General features: G+C 44.5%; 2 protein-coding genes across 8 annotated transcripts in view; one reads left to right on the plus strand and one right to left on the minus strand.

Moving 5' to 3' along the window:
• The window catches only part of neurl1aa (neuralized E3 ubiquitin protein ligase 1Aa), an 85,421-nt gene extending 81,972 nt beyond the window's left edge, over positions 1–3,449 (plus strand). For both annotated transcript variants that reach the window (XM_075463345.1, XM_075463346.1), the window contains exon 6: positions 96–3,449. In XM_075463345.1, coding sequence (XP_075319460.1) covers positions 96–337 — 242 coding nt within the window. In that variant the 3' untranslated portion in view covers positions 338–3,449. The remainder of the gene's footprint in view (positions 1–95) is intronic.
• Positions 3,450–7,330: 3,881 nt separating this feature from the next.
• The window catches only part of sh3pxd2aa (SH3 and PX domains 2Aa), a 118,006-nt gene continuing 104,592 nt past the window's right edge, over positions 7,331–20,744 (minus strand). For 3 of the 6 annotated variants that reach the window (XM_075463350.1, XM_075463352.1, XM_075463347.1), the window contains 6 exons: positions 18,116–18,233; positions 16,700–17,106; positions 16,561–16,575; positions 16,307–16,356; positions 15,801–15,920; positions 7,331–15,417 (listed from right to left, as the gene is read on the minus strand). In XM_075463350.1, the coding sequence (XP_075319465.1) occupies positions 13,399–15,417; positions 15,801–15,920; positions 16,307–16,356; positions 16,561–16,575; positions 16,700–17,106; positions 18,116–18,233 (2,729 nt within the window). In that variant the 3' untranslated portion in view covers positions 7,331–13,398. The remainder of the gene's footprint in view (positions 15,418–15,800; positions 15,921–16,306; positions 16,357–16,560; positions 16,576–16,699; positions 17,107–18,115; positions 18,234–20,744) is intronic. The other 3 variants (XM_075463351.1, XM_075463353.1, XM_075463348.1) reach the window with 1 other exon arrangement.

Genomic DNA, 20,744 nt, shown 5'->3' on the forward strand with positions numbered 1-20,744 from the left:
GCACTTTATGAATAAAACTGAACTGAATTGGAAAAAAAAGACACCGGATTATCAGTTTACAGGGAACCTCACCTTACTTTCTGTCTCTGCCACAGGAACAACCCCCAGTTCACCGGTCAGTCTACCCAAGTCCCCGACGTTCCCAACTGGCCGAGGGCCATGTTCTGATGAGTGCTCCATCTGCTACGAAAATGCTGTGGACACCGTCATCTACGCCTGTGGACACATGTGTCTGTGCTACACCTGCGGCATCAAACTTAAGAAGATGTCCAACGCCTGCTGTCCCATCTGCAGGAGACAAATCAAAGACATTATCAAGACCTACCGCAGCACATAAGAGAACAGGGGCAAGCAGATGGCCTCCCTTAGAGCAGAAAAAACCCAGAGTTTAGGAAAGAAGTGTTTGAGTTGAGGTAATATGAACTCTGGCAGTCTGAATTGGTATTTCCATACAAATATTGTTGGCTGGTTCTGTGATGTGACCTTTTGCAAAGCCGGTACCTCTTCTTGAGGAAGGTCTTTTTCTCTTTAGAGTCGCAGATTCCCACAGTGGAGGTGGCACTTGGAAGTGTGCAAGATGCTCCACGGAGACCTTCCCAGAGCCGTCTGTTCTCTCTCGAGATTGTTGATAGCTTTCAAAAAGGAGGGAAAAACTGAACCAATCCTATTTTTTTCTCCACTTGTTGAGCCATGTGTGATTGAGGGACTGCTGCTGACTTGTGCCCAAGCAAACAAATCATTTTGGGGCTGAATGTCTCCAAAATCGCTTTTCGAGTATGTCTGAGGCTCTGAAATCTGCCACCAGTGGGATTTTGAAAACGAAAAGCAGCAGGTAGTCATCTCAGAATGTCACAACTTGTGTCTGTGTGTTACTGAGGAGCGGTGAGGTGAAGTCAGTCTGGCATCTCGGTGTTGAAGTGATTATTGTGATTATCAGTGAGTGGCGTGTTTAGAGACGGTGCTGATACTGCAAGTAGGATTGTAACCCCTCTTGTACTTATATAATCTAACGTACCTTTATGGTAGTTTTATCGAAGCTGTTTTTGGTAGCTGTGTAGTCGTGCTAGCTAGCTGCTTGCTCTGCAATGTGGTATGTTGCACTGAAATCTGCATCATCCTCTCAGAAATGCCCCGTCACTAACAGAGGACACTCTGTTAAAGCCCCACTTCAGCAGTAATTAATCCCCTAAAAACCTCCAAATTGTCTTGCCTTGGGTATGACTACACATTTCTTCATTCAGTAAATGGGGGTGGGGGGTCTCTGATGATGTTAATGGCGTGCATACACCTTCACCAGCAAGCAGCGTCCAATGACTGCGAGCTTTGCCGAATCCCAGCAGCGTGCAGCTCCAGGTTTATCGGGTGGTTTGGTCAGACTGAGTGGCAGAAGTCCAAGGCTAACTTGGTCTTGTAGCCTGTGTTAGTTTGTCATGCCATTGGTTCCTGAGCATAGAAATTAGCCATACAGTTCCACCCCTCAGGACCGATTCTTTCAATCTTTCATGGAACCTATGGGCGGTCTGACCTCACCCTTCTGAGACTGTAGGCGGTGCTGTGCATATTCAGAGCACCCAGCCACAGCAAAACACCTTAGAAAACACCTTGTGTACATGTTAAAGAGGTGAAACAGGAAGTAGATTAAAAAAGTAATCTGGAAACTCCTCAGGGCAAGCAACCGTTTTTAAGAATTATTTTCCCAAATTCCATCTGTATGATCACACCTAATACACTGTGAGTGTAAAAAAAAAAAAACTCCCATAACAACACTAAGTCACAGGATTGTTGCCATGGCATCAGCCTCCTGCCTTAACACACAGAGGATCAATTCGTTTCATACGGATGCATCACGGTCTGTGTTTTCCCCTGATCAGTTACCAAATAATGCTGCTGTGTGGCGCAGACTGCCACAGCTGTTCACTCAGAGGAAGAAAAGCACACAAAGTCAAAGCTATTTTTGTAGAAGAAATCCATTTCCAGTATGTAATTAATAAAGTGTATCGTATGCTTTGTGGCAGGACTTTCACCAGCAGCATAAATCCTTTACATACGGTTCAGGGGCAGGGCTTAAGAGAAAAAAAAAAATCACTTTTTGCATATTTGTATGATTTCCACCCCCTATTTTCAGTTTAAGATGTATTAATCTCCCTTTACAAACCAAGTCAGATATGATGAGCCATAGCTTATTACAGGACTTCAGGAAGCTGAGCGGCTGTGTTTTTGAGCTTCATTTTGCAGATAATTGATAAATGAGGCTCAAACCTTTGCTGCTGCTGAAGCTGATGTGTCACACATCCCTCTTCCCACATCACAGTTTAATTCTGCTACTGCTTGAAGTGTTAATTCATATTTGACTGTTAACTTATGTAGTTAGAGAAAAGTTCTTTTTAATCGCTCAAGTTGAAAAACAAAAAAAAATGTTAGTGGTTTTTTAAGTTTGTCTGGATTAATCACGCTTCTAAGATTTCTGTTTCTTCTTCTTCTTCTTTATTCTGAACCATAAGATCCTGACTTTCTTAGATGTACCTGCTTTGGCTCCGTATTGCAGTACAATCAAAACCAAACTTTGGGGTACACGATGTAAACTTTTTTGTTACAACCTCTAAATTTTAGGTGTTTTTTATTTGTGATTTATCTTCTCGTGTGCTCTCCCACGTTAGGGAACCCTGCTACCCGCTGTATTTAGAGCTCTTAACATTAAATAGTCAGGCCATCAGTGTATGGTAATGATAAATGTCACTTTAAGAAGCTACTGATTGTAATCTTGTAAGTGTTAGGCCAGCGTTGCTCTCTGAGATTCAACTGCGGCATGTTTTATTCTTTGCAGACATCCAGACCAAATCCTAAAATCCTATTTTTTTTTTCTCTTGCATTGTGTAAATTGACCTGTATTCATCAAGTTTTGGACCACATGGATTGATAAACCCAAACCACAGTCCATCGTGCTGATGTTGACCTATAAATAATTTTATACTCACCTTTAAGGAACTGGCATGATGCTGTTTTTACTGTCTTTCATCCACAGCACTCTTTGATTGTTACTGAACCTGTAATGTATTATTTATTTGTCCGTCACTAATGTGTGGGCTGCTTCTATTCTTGGGTGTTTGCTTTCCTCTGCATCGCCTCTACACTGACGGAGCTCCTTTGTGTCTGCTCGGTCACACCGCTGCACATTTCTACTTTCTTTCTTTAAATCTGTTTGTCATGCATGAGTTTCTTGTTCACACAGCGTGAGCGTCGGGACCAACTGTAGACGAGCATCGGAGTGGAACGCTGTTAGGCTGGAAAAACTGTAACCATGAGCTCAGTTTGGCCGTTATTGTGACACAGCAGCTGAAACGCTCTGCAGAGCTGTTTTCTTTCTTCTCCTTTGAAGCAGTGGCTGTTGTTTGTGAGCTCTGCCCAGTGGGAGTCGGATGATTGTGGTTAATAAACTTTCAAGATGTGTTTGAGCAGAAATTGTCCGACTCATAATTGAATGATATTTCTACATGATGGCACAGGAAACACTCTTTATCTTCTTTACAACTGCAGGCCAAACACCATCATTAGAACAGAGGCTCTATGATTACAGGTGTCACCTGTCACATTACATAGTTTGGTTGATAGTTGATAGTTTGCTGTTAATAACTGCAGCATGTGTAATTATTGATTAAAGTCTGCCACAGTTACACAGCAGGTCATCTGCTTAAAACTCTACAAGAAAACTAATTTCATGGTTTTTTTTCTGCTTTACCAAAAAAGTTGGGTAAAATATGAATGAAATCCGACTGCAATCTGACAATCTTGAGTCTAATACTAATACATACAGCAATAATACAACAAATTCCATGAAGAAAAAAGCTCATTTTGAATTAAACAACTTGTTTTGGAGCACATCCACACAGGTGAACTGTCAGCAAGTCGGTAAACATAGAGTGCACGTAAAAAGAGTATCAGAGTTTCTCTGTGCACAGGTGTAAAGAATTTAAGGATTCCTCATCCGAGGTACATCAGATGTATGAAACATTCAGAGACTTCTCTGGGACGTAGCCGAAAGCCAGTAATGAATGGCCATGAGCCTCAAGCTCCTCGGGCAGCGCTGCATTAAAAAGCAGACGTGACTCTGCTGCACGGGCACCAGTTCATCACTGCATCCTCTAATGCCATCGAAACTCTACCGTGCAAAGAAAAGGCATATTTAGACGTGACCTTGAAAAGAAGCTGCGAACTGGGGCCCAAAAGTCGAATGAAGACGAACTGAGGTGAAGCTGGAAACTGTCCTCTGATACCGCCAGTCAGAATCTGAGGTTATTTGGGTCTAACTGGTTTGTTCACATCACAATCCACAGTTTGGAAAACGAGAGGCGGCACATGTCCATAAGTTTTCTTGTATGTACGTGTATTTTTAACCCCAACCATTTAAGAGTGCAATGTTGTGCACGGTGGGTCTCAAACTCAACCCTGCACCGTTGAACGAGTAGCGAGATGTGGAAGGTGACTGTGATGACGTGCACAGCGAGGCGGGAAGTGTGAATTACATATGGACACTGACGTATGAAGCAGCGTCTCTCAAGGAACTTGAGTTAAAAAAACAAAGTCATTGTACAATTTTTTTTAATTTTTTTTCCGTGAAACTGGATCATTTTGCACTTCAGACTGAAATGCTGCACCATATAAACAGGTGACATATACTGTACATGTATATACACATATTCATATACTCTGTGTTGCTTATCTCAGCAACACATTCTGCACATATTACAGCAGCACGTCTCCACAGTAAAAGACACGTGACTGTATTTATAGCACGACGACACAGAGCACAGGAGGCCCCAAACTTTTGAGCAGCAGAAAACCTGCATCAAGCAAGAATGGGAGATGTTTCCCTTTCAAATCAGCAGCAGTTGGTCTCCTCAGCTCCCAAACACTCAGTGTTGTTTAGAGAACGGGTGACGCAACAGAGTGGAAAACATGGCCCGCCCCAACTTTTGTGCAATCTTTGTACATTTATAGTCAGCACCTCAAATGAGATAAAGATATTAGTGCAAGTCTCTACTGATTAACCACTTATAGAGCTACCCATTTTAAATCTAAACAGCTGGAGCAAAATAGTGATAATATGAGTTAGCTAATAGCTTAGTTTGGAACAATAACAGCTCCATGGCAACACTACATCTGCTGCTGAGGGTGTGAGTGATGGACCTCCTGGGTTGCAGAGGCTTCCATTCTTAACTTTGAAGTGTGACATCAGACTTCCTGAAGTGTTTGTGTGCACTCGGAATCCGACAAACGGTGCTGCTCGGCCTTTAGGACCGCGGTGAGTCGGCCCTCCTTGAGCTCCAGGTGGAACACAGTCTGTGTCCCACTTTGTTGACAAGTATCTGATACATTTCCGTCCAAAATAATGACTCAGGGTGAAGAATAAGATGAATGATAATGACAAGAAAAGAATAACCCACATGAGAGTACTTATCATTATTCAGATGAGAACTCATAACCGTGCCAGAGATGGTCGTCTTTCAACCTTAACATCACGAAGTTTGGAGCATGAAACATAAGGACTGATCACAACAGACTTTCATTCCAAGACACACTGTCATCGTACTTATGAGTATGAAGTGTGCAGGTCTATTCTAATAAAAAAAGTGTCTGTCGTTTCAACACTGAAGCCTTTGGGAGAAGAAACCCAAGCAAGACTGGTTCAAGAGTGCCACCTAATGGAGAAGTATGAGTATGTTATCTTGTACCCTGATATTATTCCAGGTAATAAAGACAGTGTTCTGCCTTTAGCTTTCTCCCTCTATAGAGCAGAATATCATTAAAGCGTTCAAGGAATCTGGAGGCGTTTCAGTGTAAAGGACAAGGGAGCAAGCCTAAGCTGGACCCCCGTGATCTCTGATCCCTCAGACGGCGCTGCATCAAGAACCCTCATTCATCAACAGCTGATAGAAGCACATGGACAAGGGATTACTGTGGGAAACCTTTGTCCAGCTCTACGATCCAGAGTTCCATTCACAGACTTTACTGTGCAGAGAAGAAGCCTGATGTTAACCTGGTCCAGAGAAGGCGTCCACTTCTCTGGGCTCGGAGGCGTCTGGGATGGAGCGTTACACGGTGGAAACGTGTGCTGTGGTCAGAGCCATCAGTGTTCCAGATCTTTGTTGGAAGAAATGGAGCAAAGAGCAAAAGGAACATCTAGACTGCTGTCAGCAACCAGTCCCTGCAGCCAGGCTCTGGGATGGTATGGGGTTGGATCAGGGCCCGAATGAGCAAAGCTCATTTCCACTTCTGTGATGGCAGCATTAATGCAGAAAAGCTCACTGAGATTTTACAGCAACATATGCTGCCTTCAAGAACACATCTTTTCCAGGGACGTCCGTGCATTGTTCAAGCAGACCATGTAAAAGCACATTCTGCACACGTTCCAAAGGCATGGCTGAGGAAGAGGAGGGTACGGGTGCTGGACTGGCCTGCCTGCAGTCCTGACCTGTCCCCAAACTCTGAAACAACCACCACCCCGTGCTGCTGCACACCTGGAGACGTGTTTGCAGGAAGAATGGGACAGAATAACAGCTGGAACTCTCCATCACTTGGTGTCCTCAGTGTCAGAACATCTTCAAGTGTTGGGAGAAGGAAACGTTACGACACTGTTAAAGCTCTGTGAAGCCAGTCTGAAATATAAAAATCTTCATTAAATCGATGTGACACAATATTAAACATTTTGGGTGCAAACTGTCAAAATTCATTTAAGAACATTTCATGTTGCTGGATGTTTAAACAATCCACAACTGGCATGTTTTTATATCTGGATAAGACCTAGTTTTATCAGAAGAGATTTCAGCTGATTATTCTCAGTTATTAACACATGACAGGTTGGTAATTTAAGCCTCTGAATGACAGCCTGAACTTTTCTTTACGAGGTGAAGGTTTGCTGCTGCCTCAACACAGAGCTGCGAGTATATATTTTACATTCCTCTGGACAGAAGTGATAAATCTCTGCACACACACACACACGCATGCATGTGGATACAGGAGAACAAAAATTTGTGTCTCTCCTTAGTGGGAACTGCTGCTGTGAGAGCTCATTCATCTTCATTCATCGCTCTGAACCTCCTCACACTTTCTTCTCATAAGTCATGACTTGCTATATATAACCGGCTGGATTGTTCTGCTCCTGCACATCGAAACTCACTTAATCTGGCTCGCACAATAAAGACAAATGTGTCAATCTGTAATATTACTTCCATGTGGCATTCAGATGGATGACAAGTAGGAGAGGAAGGGGGGGAGGGGGGGTCTGCAGCGGCACGTCTCAGACAATGAAAAGGAGTCGGGTTAAAACAGCAAAGGTAATACATTTAATATTGTTTCTCTTTTGGGCAATGCAAGTTACAATGTAAACATGTACAAGATACAAAAAAAGGGATCAAGACTTGTCAAAGTGAAACGGCAGATAGGAAAATACCTTGTTTTCAAAAGCAATGCACACACACGGAAAGCCTCCAGTCAGGAAGGAATCTGGGCTTTCAGTGTGGGGATGTTCTGTGGTTAAAAAGCCTCATCCTGGCATATCTTTTGAAAACAAGAAACCATCGAGGGTTAAACACAATTAGAATAACAATCATGGCAACAGAAAAGAGAAACTTAAAGAATAGCACCTCACTTGGTCCAACTGAAGGTCTGTGGCTGTTACTGTGGTTGTTATTTGTCAAAGTTTTCACATCAGCAGCTCGATGGCGTTGAGCCTTCGTGCTTTTTTTTTTTTGGCACACTGCGCTCCACAGCGGGGAGGTGACAAATTTCATGACACAAAAGTAAGACTGAGGCTAAAAACAGGCCCCACGCATGCATTGCATGAATCTCCCTCAGCTACAGCCTCCGCCTCCCTGGCTGAGCTCAGGCTCCCACGCAGCAAGGCAGCACGCACGGTGCTCTTGATTAGAAGGTCTCCGGCGCTTGGATATTGTCAGAATCTCTGAGCTTAATTAAGACACGCCGTTGTGCTGATTGGAAACGAGGATTCAAACGGAGACAAAGAAACGTGCCACAGAGACACAGCCAGTGCACCTCGTTCCTCGACACAGCCTCCTCCTGCCGACGCCCAGCGGCGCCTCCAGCAACCGTCGGGACGCTTTCAGAGCAACACAAATAATCAGCGTTCCCTATTCACTGGATTCTTTCTTTTAAAGCCACAAACTGCTTGAGAGGAGGCCCTGCAGCTCTGCTCGTATTTTGCTACTCTCACATTAGACATTAATTAAAAACCTACAAAAGCACCCTCTGAATGCATCCCACCTGCGCCTGCACACTTGCCAAAACTCTGCTGTCAAACCTACCCCTCCTTCTTCTAAAAAACCTCCTTTATCAGCTTTGTAATCGCTCCACCACAGAGCGGTTGACTTTTGACGCCCTTTTTGATCTCCTCTCTCTATAAAAATTCAAGGGTGTTTCATTACACGCAAATAAAGCTCTCATTATCTTGTGTAACACCTGTGTACATTCAGTTGTCTTCTCAACAAAGACACAAAAGAATTAGTAAAGGAAAGACCCAAAGAAGCCACTATTTGATGCCTTTTCTTTCCTTTCTTCTTCGCATAAACTTTCCAGCTCAACTCTCACGACCTCGGGGCAGCGCAGGATCTAAAGACACCAACTAAAACGAAGCTGAACTCAGACGTAGCATCAGTTCTAGCTCTCTGCTGTAGTGTGTTTGACTCACTTGTAGCCCCAAAAATCTAAAGCTCTGCAATTAAAAGATTGTTTGATGTAATGAAATTCAGCAGCTCATTAAATCTGACGTTTCGGAAAGGTGGGTTGAAGAAGTAGAAAAAACGGGCTCCCAAAAAGCCTTCCCTTTCCCTCTCATTAAAACACAATTCCTCTCATCCCACTGTCACTTCATCTCCTAGAATCCTCTCACGGATCCATCTCCTGCCTTCCTGCATCCTGCTCACACAAGCCTCCATCTTGACCTTCAACCTTCCTCGAGCGCAACCTGCAAACAGTCCATCTCATCCTGCTACAAGAGACACAAACACCCACAGACATCCAGATAATTTAAGCGGGAACAGGTGGCTCAGCTGTGTCGAAGAAGGAGGGACGGGGAAATAAGCAGAGGAAGATAGAAGAGATGTGGCTGGAGCTGAAGGTGCTTCACGCCTCAGAGGCGCCGTCCGTTTTGTCAGAATAAAATGAGAACGAGGAGCAACACAGGGTGGAGGCAAGCGAAGCTGTCTCACCCGGCTGGCCTCCGGGAAGATGACGGAAAAACTCATATCCTCACCACGACGACTCATCCTCACTGAACCTGCGTTGGCATGGAAACAAACTCAGGTGTCCCGGTGGAGAGAAATAAATACATATCGCTTCTGTAAATTCTATTTCCAGCAGGTTTAAGAGTGCTGCAGCTGAAACACGCCCACCTGAAAACTAAAGTGTGTCTAATAAAAGACACCGACGTGTCGTCAAATGTTGCTGAGAGTTGGCTGAAAGAAATCCAGTGATGAGCTCCTGTGAATGTGCCTCAGGAACACATCGTACAGGGTTTGTTTGGTCCAAACAGGAAGCAAAGTGTAAAAGAAATTAAGAAATTAGTGACACAGTAAATAACTGTCTGACGCCACAGTAACACTTTGTTTGATGTGTTTCAGATGGCAAATATCCACTCTGACCACCATCTACTGCAGGTAAGACACAAATCTTCAGCTGATGAAGGTGCAAACCATCAGAGGCTTAATGAAATGGTGTCAAACTTTTCGTTTGAACTCTCAGCAACACAGCAAACAAGGCCGATTCCTCAAAATGTCTAATTATTTACGGGTGAGTTGAACTCTGAACTCTTGAAAAAGGAAAAAAAGGGAGTTATGGCGCCTAAGAAGTCAGAGAAGTGTGTGTGCTGACCTGTGTACGATGACACATTCGTCTGTGACACAGCAGCGAGGCCAGCCGGGGATCAGCAAAGAGAAAAACAAAGAGTTTTCTATGTCTGGGGTACATTCTGGAAGTTGATGGATTGAACTCAAACGACCTGAAGGATGATTCATCCCCCAGGTCTCCTGTTTACCGCTAAGACTCTCCTGTCGACGTCACTGCGCCCGCCGTCACCAACGGTTCCAAATGTCACCTTGGCTGTGGTGATTTGGCGAGAAAAAGTCTGACTGGGTCTGACAGCGGTGGGGTAAATGTCAAAAGAGACATTCCTGTTGGAGGAGAGAGGGGGACGCATTCCCGGGGGGAAACAAACAAAAGAAAAAAAAAACAAGACAAAAACTATCAAAATTCCATTCAGGCACGAACGTGACAGCTCAGAGTGGGACCGCCGAGGCCCCCAGAAGACGGGCCCGTGCCTCTCCATGTGTGGAGAAGGTCCCAGATGGATGTGATGTGACTGCAGGGTGGGTCAGTGGGTTTCTGCCATTTCATTCACAAACCACCGTCCACAGCAGAGACCCCCCGTGTTCACGCCAGGAGAGCGTGAGGTGTCACGGACGGCTGCTTTGGTCCAACGATTCCTCCCAAGCTTTAAGGGCCTTCCACATCTGCTTGTATACAGACATCAAAATGACACATTTGAAATGACTGGCAGTTTGACCGGGGCGTCCGCTCCCGGTTTATGTTCGTGTTTTTCTACACCGGCAATGTCTCTCCTCTCGTTGAAGGGTGATGCGTTTTTATCTATTGCACGTTTCCTCACAGGTACATTTCAGAAAAGCAAGCATAAAAACAAGGACAAAAGAATGAAGTTAAAAGCATGGATAAAAACAGGTGCTGCACATCTAAATGTTTGCTCGACACACAAAGATTCCCTTGCAAGTAAGTTCAGCTCGATCAAACAAAGCAATATGCAATTGTAATATGTGCTGGAGCAAAAATGTTCAGTGATTCAACACATTTACATAATGCCTTCGTCTCAAAGGAGGAGGGGCCCTATCAGCATCCCAATGCTTCATCTATAATTAAAGATCCACATAATATCTGCTAATTCATTATTTGCAGATTTCTGTAAGCTTTTGTTGACTCTTCTGGCAGAATTATTCGTTCTGTGGAGTTTGGAGAAGGACATGAAGTCTTTTGACAAGGTGAAAATGCTGATTGTCAAACCATGAAAAGCAATAAAACTATGCAATAATAAATATGTTTTAATCCGGCATTATGTAAAGCACAATAAAGATGAAGGAAGTGCCCGTGATTTGCTAAAGTTGCAGCACACAGCATCGAGAAAAAAATTGATTTTCCCCCAAAAAAAGAATAAATTATGGCCCAATACAAAATAAATCCTGATACAAAAATACTTTTAGCTGCACTGAGATTTAAAAAGAAAGAAAGAAATACATAATTCAATTTCTGTACAGTTTTTAGGGAGACTCACTGACCAGCAGTGCATTTCATATTGCACTGAGGTGGGACGTGGGTGAATTGGGTTGCAGTACCGCTTAACCACCACATGGGGTCGCCAATTCCACACAAACGTACAGCGACACGTTTGACGTCACTTAGATACTCCCGTCAAAAACTTTGAGCTCTCATTAGAGCTGAAAACGTGTTTAATAAATAATGTGCTGAGTATTTACTGCATCTTTACATTAATGCACCATAAAAACAGTTTTAAAGTGCACTAATTTCACAAAACAGAACCACTTCATTCCTCATTATTGTCGTTGTGCGATCAAAGAGCAACAAACAAAAAACAAATATGGTTTTGTTAAAATAGATAACTGCAATCTAGCAGGTACTGTACTTTGTTTAATACTATGATACTGTCCAGCAGAAACATCATGAAAAAAAAAAATCAGCCTCATACAGAGTTCACACATTAGAAAATGTATTTCAGCAGTCTTGAACATCAGCCATTTTTTTCATAATTCTAATTTCTGATTTGATATTTTTGGGAGATTTGTTATAGTTTTAAGTGAGTTTTATATGATCTCGTATCATGTATGAAATCCAACAAGAAGGCTAAAGTTTGAAATGAATAGTCCAAAATGATTTAATCTCCTGTGAAATAATCTCTATTATTATTTTTTTACTTCCTGTTTCTCTGGATCTATAATTCTGGGGAAAAAAAGATACACGTATATATCAAGTGCTTCCAGGAGCTGTTAGGATTTATTTTTTAGTTCAGAAACCTTCATGAACACATTATTACTTTTAGCATAAATAAATAGTAAAATCACAAAAAGAAAAATCCCAATGAAATTCTATTTCTTGGTCACATTTTGGGCAGAATGCAATGTGAATATGTTCCTGGGGTTCACTTATTTCACCCCATTTCCAGCACCTTTTCTATTATAAGTGTACAACACAAAATAATTCAAAAGATAAATTTTTCCTGGAGTTGAAACACGACAGGAAACACAGATTTTTGTAAACTAATCATTTGTTGAGATCTTTTCCTTTCCATACAGGAGGTGGTTTTACTTCGATAATAATCTAACTGTTCCTTTCAAGTTTCACAGGTTGTTTTTTTTTTTTTACATACATTTGCTTTTCCCAAATAGTTGCATCTGGATTTAAAGATATTATCAGCACATTTTGAGGGAATCTATAAAACAAACTAAGCCACTTTATCAGATTTAATAAAAGCACCCTTCAGAGTCACTTGAGGCAACGTTTCAAATACTAGGCTGTGGTTGGAAAACAGATGTCACAAGAAAGCAGAAATAATTCTCTAAGGAAAACTTTCATTGACACGAAATACTGAAACATGAACATAGAAACTAAATAAAGTTTGTTTGAACCTTAAAACAAATAAATCCTCTGATGACTTCAGGCCCTTAAATCTCAGTCTGTTCTTCAATCTGTGCTTTGGACCAATTAGACCACTTTGCACTGTGTTTGGATTCAATAGTGGAGTTCTTAACTGGTTATGTTAGTACTCGTGTTGGTGTTCGTAGGACTATGGCACTCTAAAAGTTTTGGTTTATTTAAAGTTTTGCCATCCGCCTTTTAAAATCTCCATTCAGGTGATCAAATACAAAAGGCACTTATTGGCCATCATAGTCAGTGATGGGCAGGAGTAAGCATAGCCATTACCCTGCTCAGCTTCTGTATTACAAGATGCAGACCTCCTCAAGAGGCTATCGCTGCCATTCATATCTCTGTTCTCCTCAAAAATTTCCTTTTTCAATGGTGACCAACTTCACATCTCTGCCTCGCCTTCCCTGGCAAAATATCTAAATCTTTACACTCATTTCTGTGTACATTTTAGTAAACCAGCACTAAAAGTGTCTTTTCTCACGGGGTTAAAACACCTCTCTTTTCGCAATCAGCCTTTTCTTAAACGTACATTATCGAGGACATATTGCTTAAGGGAGGTTGAGGGTAACATTCTTAAGGAGCGATGTCACACATTGTCTCTTTGGAGACATCATAAGGGGGAGCTGGGATAAGGGGTGGAGGAAGGGTGTGTGGTTGGTTTTATTTTTTCCGCTCTAGGTAGTTGGAGGGGACCCAGCCCTTGCGGGGAAGCAGGCTGTCCTGCACCTGGCAATACCACCATCCATTGGGGTTTCTCTCCAGAACTTCTAGACAGGTGCCTTCAGTGAAACCCATAGTCTCTTCATCACCACGATAGTCAGCAATGGACACGTACACATCCCTGCCAAGATTGTTGTGGATCATCTGGTTCTTCTCTATGGGCTTGGGCCGCACTGTGGACACGGGGATGCCATTGCGCTGGTTAACTCTGCTGAGAGCGTCTTGGACATTGCTTGTGCTGAATGCGCTGCCAGAGGAGCCCAGACTGGAGCGCTCTGCAGGCCTCGTCTGACTCTCAACGACTACATGTGGCCGCACGGTGCTGAAAGAGGCGTTGCGGCGGACACCGAGAGTGGCAGAGCCGGAGCCGTAGTGATCGCTTCTGCCGAGTGACTCATTTCTCCTCAAGGACCCTGTCATATAGTGTGAGTCCTTAGCTGGCTGTGATGTGGTCACAAATACAGACTGAGGCCTAACTGCCACCTGCCGCACCCCGTTCCTCATCCGAACACCTCCGTTTACCATATTAGATGGTTTTGAGAAGCCTCCGGGAGGCTTGGACGGAATCGGTGGAGAGTTCCTCCTCAAACCTTGATTCTGCTGAGTCAGGCCCTGAATATTGATGTTATTCAGGGCCAAAACATGCTGCTCGTTCTTCTCCAGGCTGTTGGACTTGCTCCCACCATTCCCTTGTCTTTCTGATTCCAACCCTCCAGCATCTCCCACTTGCCTGACGGGTTCCAGGTAGTATGAGGGAGCCCAACCCTCGTCCGACCCCCAGCGGATGTACCACCAACCACTCTCCTGTTTCTCTAGAACTTCAACTTCCACCCCGGCTGGAAAGCTAATCTCAGAGTCCTGGACCTTCTTGTAGACATCCAGGGATCGGTAGAGAGTGGGACCTTCCACGTCGGAGTCACCACGACTCCCTTTGGAGTAAACAGAAGACAGATCTGAGGTACTGCGTGAACACATCGAGTCTTCTGAAGAGATGACAGAGGCCGTCTCAGAGTCATCCCCACGAGAAGGTTTGAGGCCATGTCGAAACTGACTTGTAGGCCTCAGCTGCCGTCTCAGGGAGCTGATGTCCATCCTCTCAGGGCTCTGGGGCTCTGACTTGGTAAGGAGAGGTTTCGGTCTAACAGATGGCTTGGGTCTGGTGGAAGGGCTCTGGCCTATTCTCTGTTCAACATCCCGGGTGAGGGCGGGACTTTTCTTTGGGCCTCTTCCCAGTTCATCTGATGAGGAGTGGGGGCTGTTGTCCTGAGACCTGAGGCTGATACTTGTATGTCTGCCCAGCGTCTGACTTCTTCGATTCATCTCTGGTGTCATGGTTTTCATGGGTCTACCAGCTAGAGGCGAGGATCCAGAGGGTTTTCGTGGGACTGTGGAGGAATGGTAGCTCCTTGGGGAGTTGGGCACACTCGAAACTTTAGCTATGGTTCCCTCGAGGCCAATGCTTGACCTGAAGCCATCATTCTCGTAGATACATTCCTCTTTGCCAACCTCCTCTACAGACCTGTAAGAGGTTCTTCGATGAGAGAAAACGGGGGACGCTTTGCAGACGGGAGGCGAGGCCTTGCTTGTTGGTGGGGCGCTGCGGAACTTGTCACTGACCACGCTGTTGGTCTTCGCATCTTGGGAACGCTCAGTCTTCAAAAAATCTGTGTCAGACTCGCCTTCACATCCAACTGCAGGAACATCGTATTCCGGTTCCTCGTACACCGGCCTGCTAGGAGGCTCTGCAGCTTTGGAGGCAGAGTTAGTTGGAGGGGGAGCCTCCTCGGGGTCTGTTTTTTTGACAGGCGGAGCCGGGGGTGGGACTTTCGGTCGGGTGAGAGTGCTGCTCCGCCGGCTGAGGTTGGGCTTCTTGCGCTTGTCGATGTACGAGCAGGGGGCCCAGCCCTCCATCTCTCCAATCTGCACATACCACCAACCTCCTGGGTTTTTCTCTATTACCTACACATGAGAGATAGTTAAGCAGAATATTAATATGACTCTGAGAGCTGCTTCATTGGAACTTTAAGTTGAGGCTTAGGGGTGAAGTGACGAGATTAACAAAAACATGCTGAATTATAGCAACATGCTACACGTTAGCGCTGACTTTAGAGCTGCCAGCTCAGCATAACTTCCAAAAGCCCTGAAGATATCCGTACTGCTATCTTCATCTTTCTACCCGACACTCTGCTGAGCAAATTATATCTACATCATTACATCCAAAAGCATGTTGAAGGCTGCATCTTGCCTCAGCGTTCCTGTCTATCTGGTAGAACTCAGCTGACATACACATGCAATAAGCTCCGTCTCATCACAGTGACAACACTGCAGATCTGCCCCCTTACATCAGCCTTTTGTCCTCCACGGAAACTGATGCCATCAGAGATGGAGGACTGGAAATCTGCGATGGTGTAGTACTCTGCTTCCACAGCAGGGGGCTCTGGTGGCTTGGGCAACTGGAAACCCTGAGCAACAAATGGTGAGAGATATAATAGTTTGTCAGATGTATTCATTTAAAAGACATAGCATCTTCAGTCATTTAAAACTACAGTTTATGTCTTCATATACTCGTAATATATTATTATTACAGCATGTATAACATATATACACATAGTTACAGATCATCAAAAACAGACTGGAAATATACTGTGCTTTAATGGTTGCTATGCAACTGTCACAGTAACCAGGAAGCCAATTAGTACTTTTTTCTCTTTCTGGTCCTCTTCTTATCTTGTGCGGTTACATTTTCTTTGGAATCTTTTCTGTGATTTTAACTTGTTTCGGTTGAGCACGTAACCATGTGACATAAGGCCCTCTCGGGTGCTGCTGCAGAGGCTTATGAAGTTCTTACCAAGTTGGTTTCTCTTCTCGGGGGAGGTTTTTGCCTCAGATTTGGAGACCCTGAAAAACAGAAGCATGCATATTAAAATGGACTCCTCTTAAGTAAACTGCAAAGCAGAAACTTGCCACATGATTTTTAGTTTGTAAGTGAAATGAAAAGTCACAAAAATCCCCAGGTTAGATTTCCACACATGTTAGCATGACAAAGTGTACGTTATCTTAGTTCACCACCACCATTAGATACACCAGCAGCATATGGCTTACCTATAGCTCCAAAGCCTACACAAAAGAAAATGACATGTCTTACTTTTTCATAGAAAGACCCCTTCTGCTGAAATCCATTTACTGCATTATTCACTGGTGTGAAAGGTTAAATTACCTGCTACCATACAACTAAACTCACCAATTTCCACTCTGTGCGGGGCCACTCTTGCAACAGCTGGGGACCCTGGCTCTCCTCTCCCTTTGTTTTCATTCAGGGCTGCACTTGCTGCCGCTATTCCCAGACACGGACTGTTGGTGTCCCGGCCGGCGCTCAGCCTCCTCCCCGTCTCGGCGTTGATTTCAGAGTTATAGGGCATTGGCAGGCTGATCTCACTCTTGGAGATGTGCCGCTCCGGTGTGGTGCTACCCTCTCCGTCTGTCTGGATGTCCTTCTCACTGACCGACTTCTTCTGCAGCAAGTTGCTAATCTCCATGATGTTGCCGATGATCTCAACGGGGCCTGTCAGGGTCTTCTTGCGGGGCGAAAAGTCCTCTTTAATTTTCTTCAAGTAGGAGGCCGGGGCCCAGCCTTCTTTTCCTAAGTATCTGTGAGTAAATAATATACAAAATAAACAAAGGTTTTTCCCCTGCATCATTACTAAAAGTGTTCAAACTAAACAGTTTCACCAAAAGAGAGGTAATTTTCTTCATTGACCCTTAGCTTCTGTTCTGTGATTCTCATCAATCTACTTCCAGCTGGTCTTTTCTTCCTAAATTGAACCACTGAAATAGTGGTGGAGGATGTACTGAGATCTATTTCTTAAATTAAAGTACCAGCATGCAATTATTACCAGAAAATAAAAGTATTGTTATTGAAAACCCAATTATTTCGATTACTGATGCGGAGTTAAAGAATAAAGTAGCATAAATGTACACACTACGGTGAATTAGCTTAAATGTACTTTCACTGCACTCGAATGACTTATAAATAGGTAAAAATGTCAATATTTTTGGTAATTCCACGTGTAATAAAATCCAACAAGTGAGCTCCCAACAGAAAAAAAGAAAAACATTGTTTTGTCCACATAAATCAGGACTTCACTGCAAACAAAAGGGCCAACTGAGAACAACGTTACTCAGAGGTACATCTGGAGGATTATCTAATAACTCACGAGTGACACAATAAGCACTGCAGTGACGCCGAGGAGGCAACAAACCATGAGTACGCAACGCAACAACTATCCAAGCTTACAGGGACTCTGTATTTGTGCTCACGTGTTCATAGGCATGAATGTGAGATGCCACAAAGCAGCACGTGATAGTAATCAGCTGTGCTTTTACACCCCACCAGGGAAACAAGGAAACAAACAACTGTCAGGAACTCCACATCGACTGAGTAAACGACACACATGTGTGTAAACACACAGACACACACAGTCTGTTAGATCTGTGCAGAGCAGCATATGTTCACGGTCTCTTCTGCAGGAAACCTCTGCCTTGATCACGAAGCAACAGCCTCACATTTCTCTGAGGATCCACTTTGACATTAGCGCTGAATAAAAATGCCTTTAGACTTGTTTGGGTTCTGTGTGCTTCTGATGAACAGCAGACTCACCTGATGTACCACCAGCCCTCCAGGTTCTTTTGGATTACCTCCACGGTGACCCCTTTCTCAAAGCTCACCTCATCCGCCCCCTGACTGCTGTATGGCTGTATGGTCACGTACTTCTCCTCTGGAGGTGAAGAGCCATGAGAGAAGAGAAGAAAAGCAAAGACAAAACTGTGAGAGAAAATATCACCACTGATAGTTTTTCTGTTTTTTTGGGTGGGGGGGGCTGTTCATGTGACCTACTTAAACCCAAACCCAACCTTCCAGCCTCTGTCCCACACAACAAGACAACCCGCTCCCTCTGGTGGTCGAACCTTCTCCAGCGGCTGACTGCCTCCTTTCCATGCTGGAGTTCATTCAAGCCATCTGAAATGATCCAGCATTCATCTCTCCTGAGGGGATATTCCTCTTCAATCAGGGGGCCTACATAAGGCTTCCCTGACAGAGATAAGACATTTGGATCCAGATCTCCCTCCTCTGATCCCTAACTGACCGACACTCCTCTCTCACGCTCTGCTTTCCTTCCAAGACCTTGTAGGGGAGGAAATCTGTGGATGGACTTAATGGAGAGCAGGAGGAGGTTTGGGGATTTATGGACACAAAGTAAAAAAGGAGGAAGCAGAGAAGGACTGGCTGATGGGTCAGACCAAGCCTCCCAGCAGTGGGTGAGAAGAATATTCAGACAGCATCCCCTCGGTGAGATGTGACAGGAAATGGGTGTAAACGTGTGGAGAATAGTTGAGAACTGAGGTGAACAGGAGTGTCTGTAACCTTAGGTAGCTGAAGGAAATGAGACAGTGAAAGGAAATGTAAGAGGAAAGGATAACACGTGTGCCTAGGCTCCCTCATTTTAATGTAGGTGAGGAATTTCCAGCAGACAGTAGGGATTCGAGATCTTCTCCTGCCTGTCATTGTGGAGCAGCTGAGGGCAGTAATGTCGAGCAGGATGAAACGTCTGGCCCTGAATGTGGGCTCACAAAGCATGTGTGCGCTCCAGTGTGAGAAGACTGTGGTGAGTACTTGCAGATGGACAGGGAACAGCAAATGAGACGGCTTAAACAAGAATCTGTAATGCTACATGTGGGTTTGATGCACAAACAGAGACTCTGGAACTGTGTTCAAATACAGACAACACGCATCATGTTGTGTTTTAGGTTCCAGAGGGACGGAATAAAAGATCAAAGATTAACTTAATCACATCTATCAATTACATCTGTGTTTGTTTTCATGAGCTGTCCATGTGCGTTCCTCTCCTTCTGGTGCCGGCGTCACACTGCAGGGACAGAGCGGTGAGCCGAGTGGGCGGCCAGCAGGACTCCACAAATCAAATTAGGGACTTAACGTCGATGACTGCAGCGGAGCAGCGGGCCCCCCCCCCCCTCCCCCTCCCCCTGCTGAGGCCGGTTTTCTGTCAGTCAACACCTCCAGAGATCACAAGACACCCCGACCTGGCTTCACGTCTGAACACAGGAGATGTGCTCTAATTTAATTTAGGAGAGGATCTCTAACTCAAAGAGGGCTGCAGAGTGCACGTCTGTTTTCCTCCATTAGGGGATTACACATCGGAGGACCTAAATCTCCTATGATCAGCCTTCATTTTTGCTCCTAAATCATTCTATATGTCAAGTTTCTGCACAGAGCTGCACAATCACCCTCACCCTGCTCTTATCTTATCAGGCAGAGACAGTGATGTCTGGATTCAGAAAGCAAAGAAGGGAACAGGAGGAGGATGAGAGATTTCAGAAGATGAACACGTTGTGAATCAGCCACATACAGCTGAACTGGGTTGAGACTCAAGCCTGATTTACAGTCGTCAGGGAAAGGCCACGCAGAGCCCTCTCTGTTGTTGGAGACCCTCCTGGAGACGCTCGCGGAGACCGCAAGGGTTGTGATTGGTCGGCTAACAACATAATTTACAGAATCACTTTTCCGGTTTAGCTCCTTCCTCTCACAACAACAACACCGCCATTTTGGAAAGAGTTTACTGTGTGCTGGTCAACATTTGGTCAAAATTATTTGCATTTGAATATCAACAAGCTCCAACTCCACCAACAGTCTTTCTCTCTCGGTCGCCATCGTTCACTGTGAGGAGTGGAACGGAGCCGGAAGGTGAACAATCAATCAACGACTTTCACGATAGACGTCGCGAGATTGGGTCGTCTAGCGTAGCAACGCCTGCTGATCGGGAGGTGAATTGCCTTGCGTATCCGACATCCCCACGGAGAACTTCGAAAGGATTAATAGCCTCTGCGTGACCACGGAGTCGGATTGGCCGATAGCTTACAGAGTAGCATACCAAGGCCTTCATGTGTCGGCCAGCATACAGTAGTTGGACAGAATGCAGATGCTGAGTGGTGGTGCATAGAAATGTTGGAACATCCACAACAACTACATTGGATGTGACCTCAGTGCAGCTGCAGCTTTCATGGTAAAACTATTTTTGATGATGGAAAAACAGCAACCGATCCAGGATGATTCACGAAAGCAATATTAAAAGTCTGCATCTAATCTTATCCAAAGCTGGAGGACGTTTCTGGATGTGTGACACAGCAGGAATCACAAGGACGCAATGCCTGACAGTGAATGAGAAGTGAGACTGTTCACACCTGGAACGCGCACGTGTGAATCCTGGCAG

This window comes from Odontesthes bonariensis, chromosome 4, assembly GCF_027942865.1.
Source record: "Odontesthes bonariensis isolate fOdoBon6 chromosome 4, fOdoBon6.hap1, whole genome shotgun sequence".
In the NCBI taxonomy this organism is placed as follows: Eukaryota; Metazoa; Chordata; class Actinopteri; order Atheriniformes; family Atherinopsidae; genus Odontesthes; species Odontesthes bonariensis.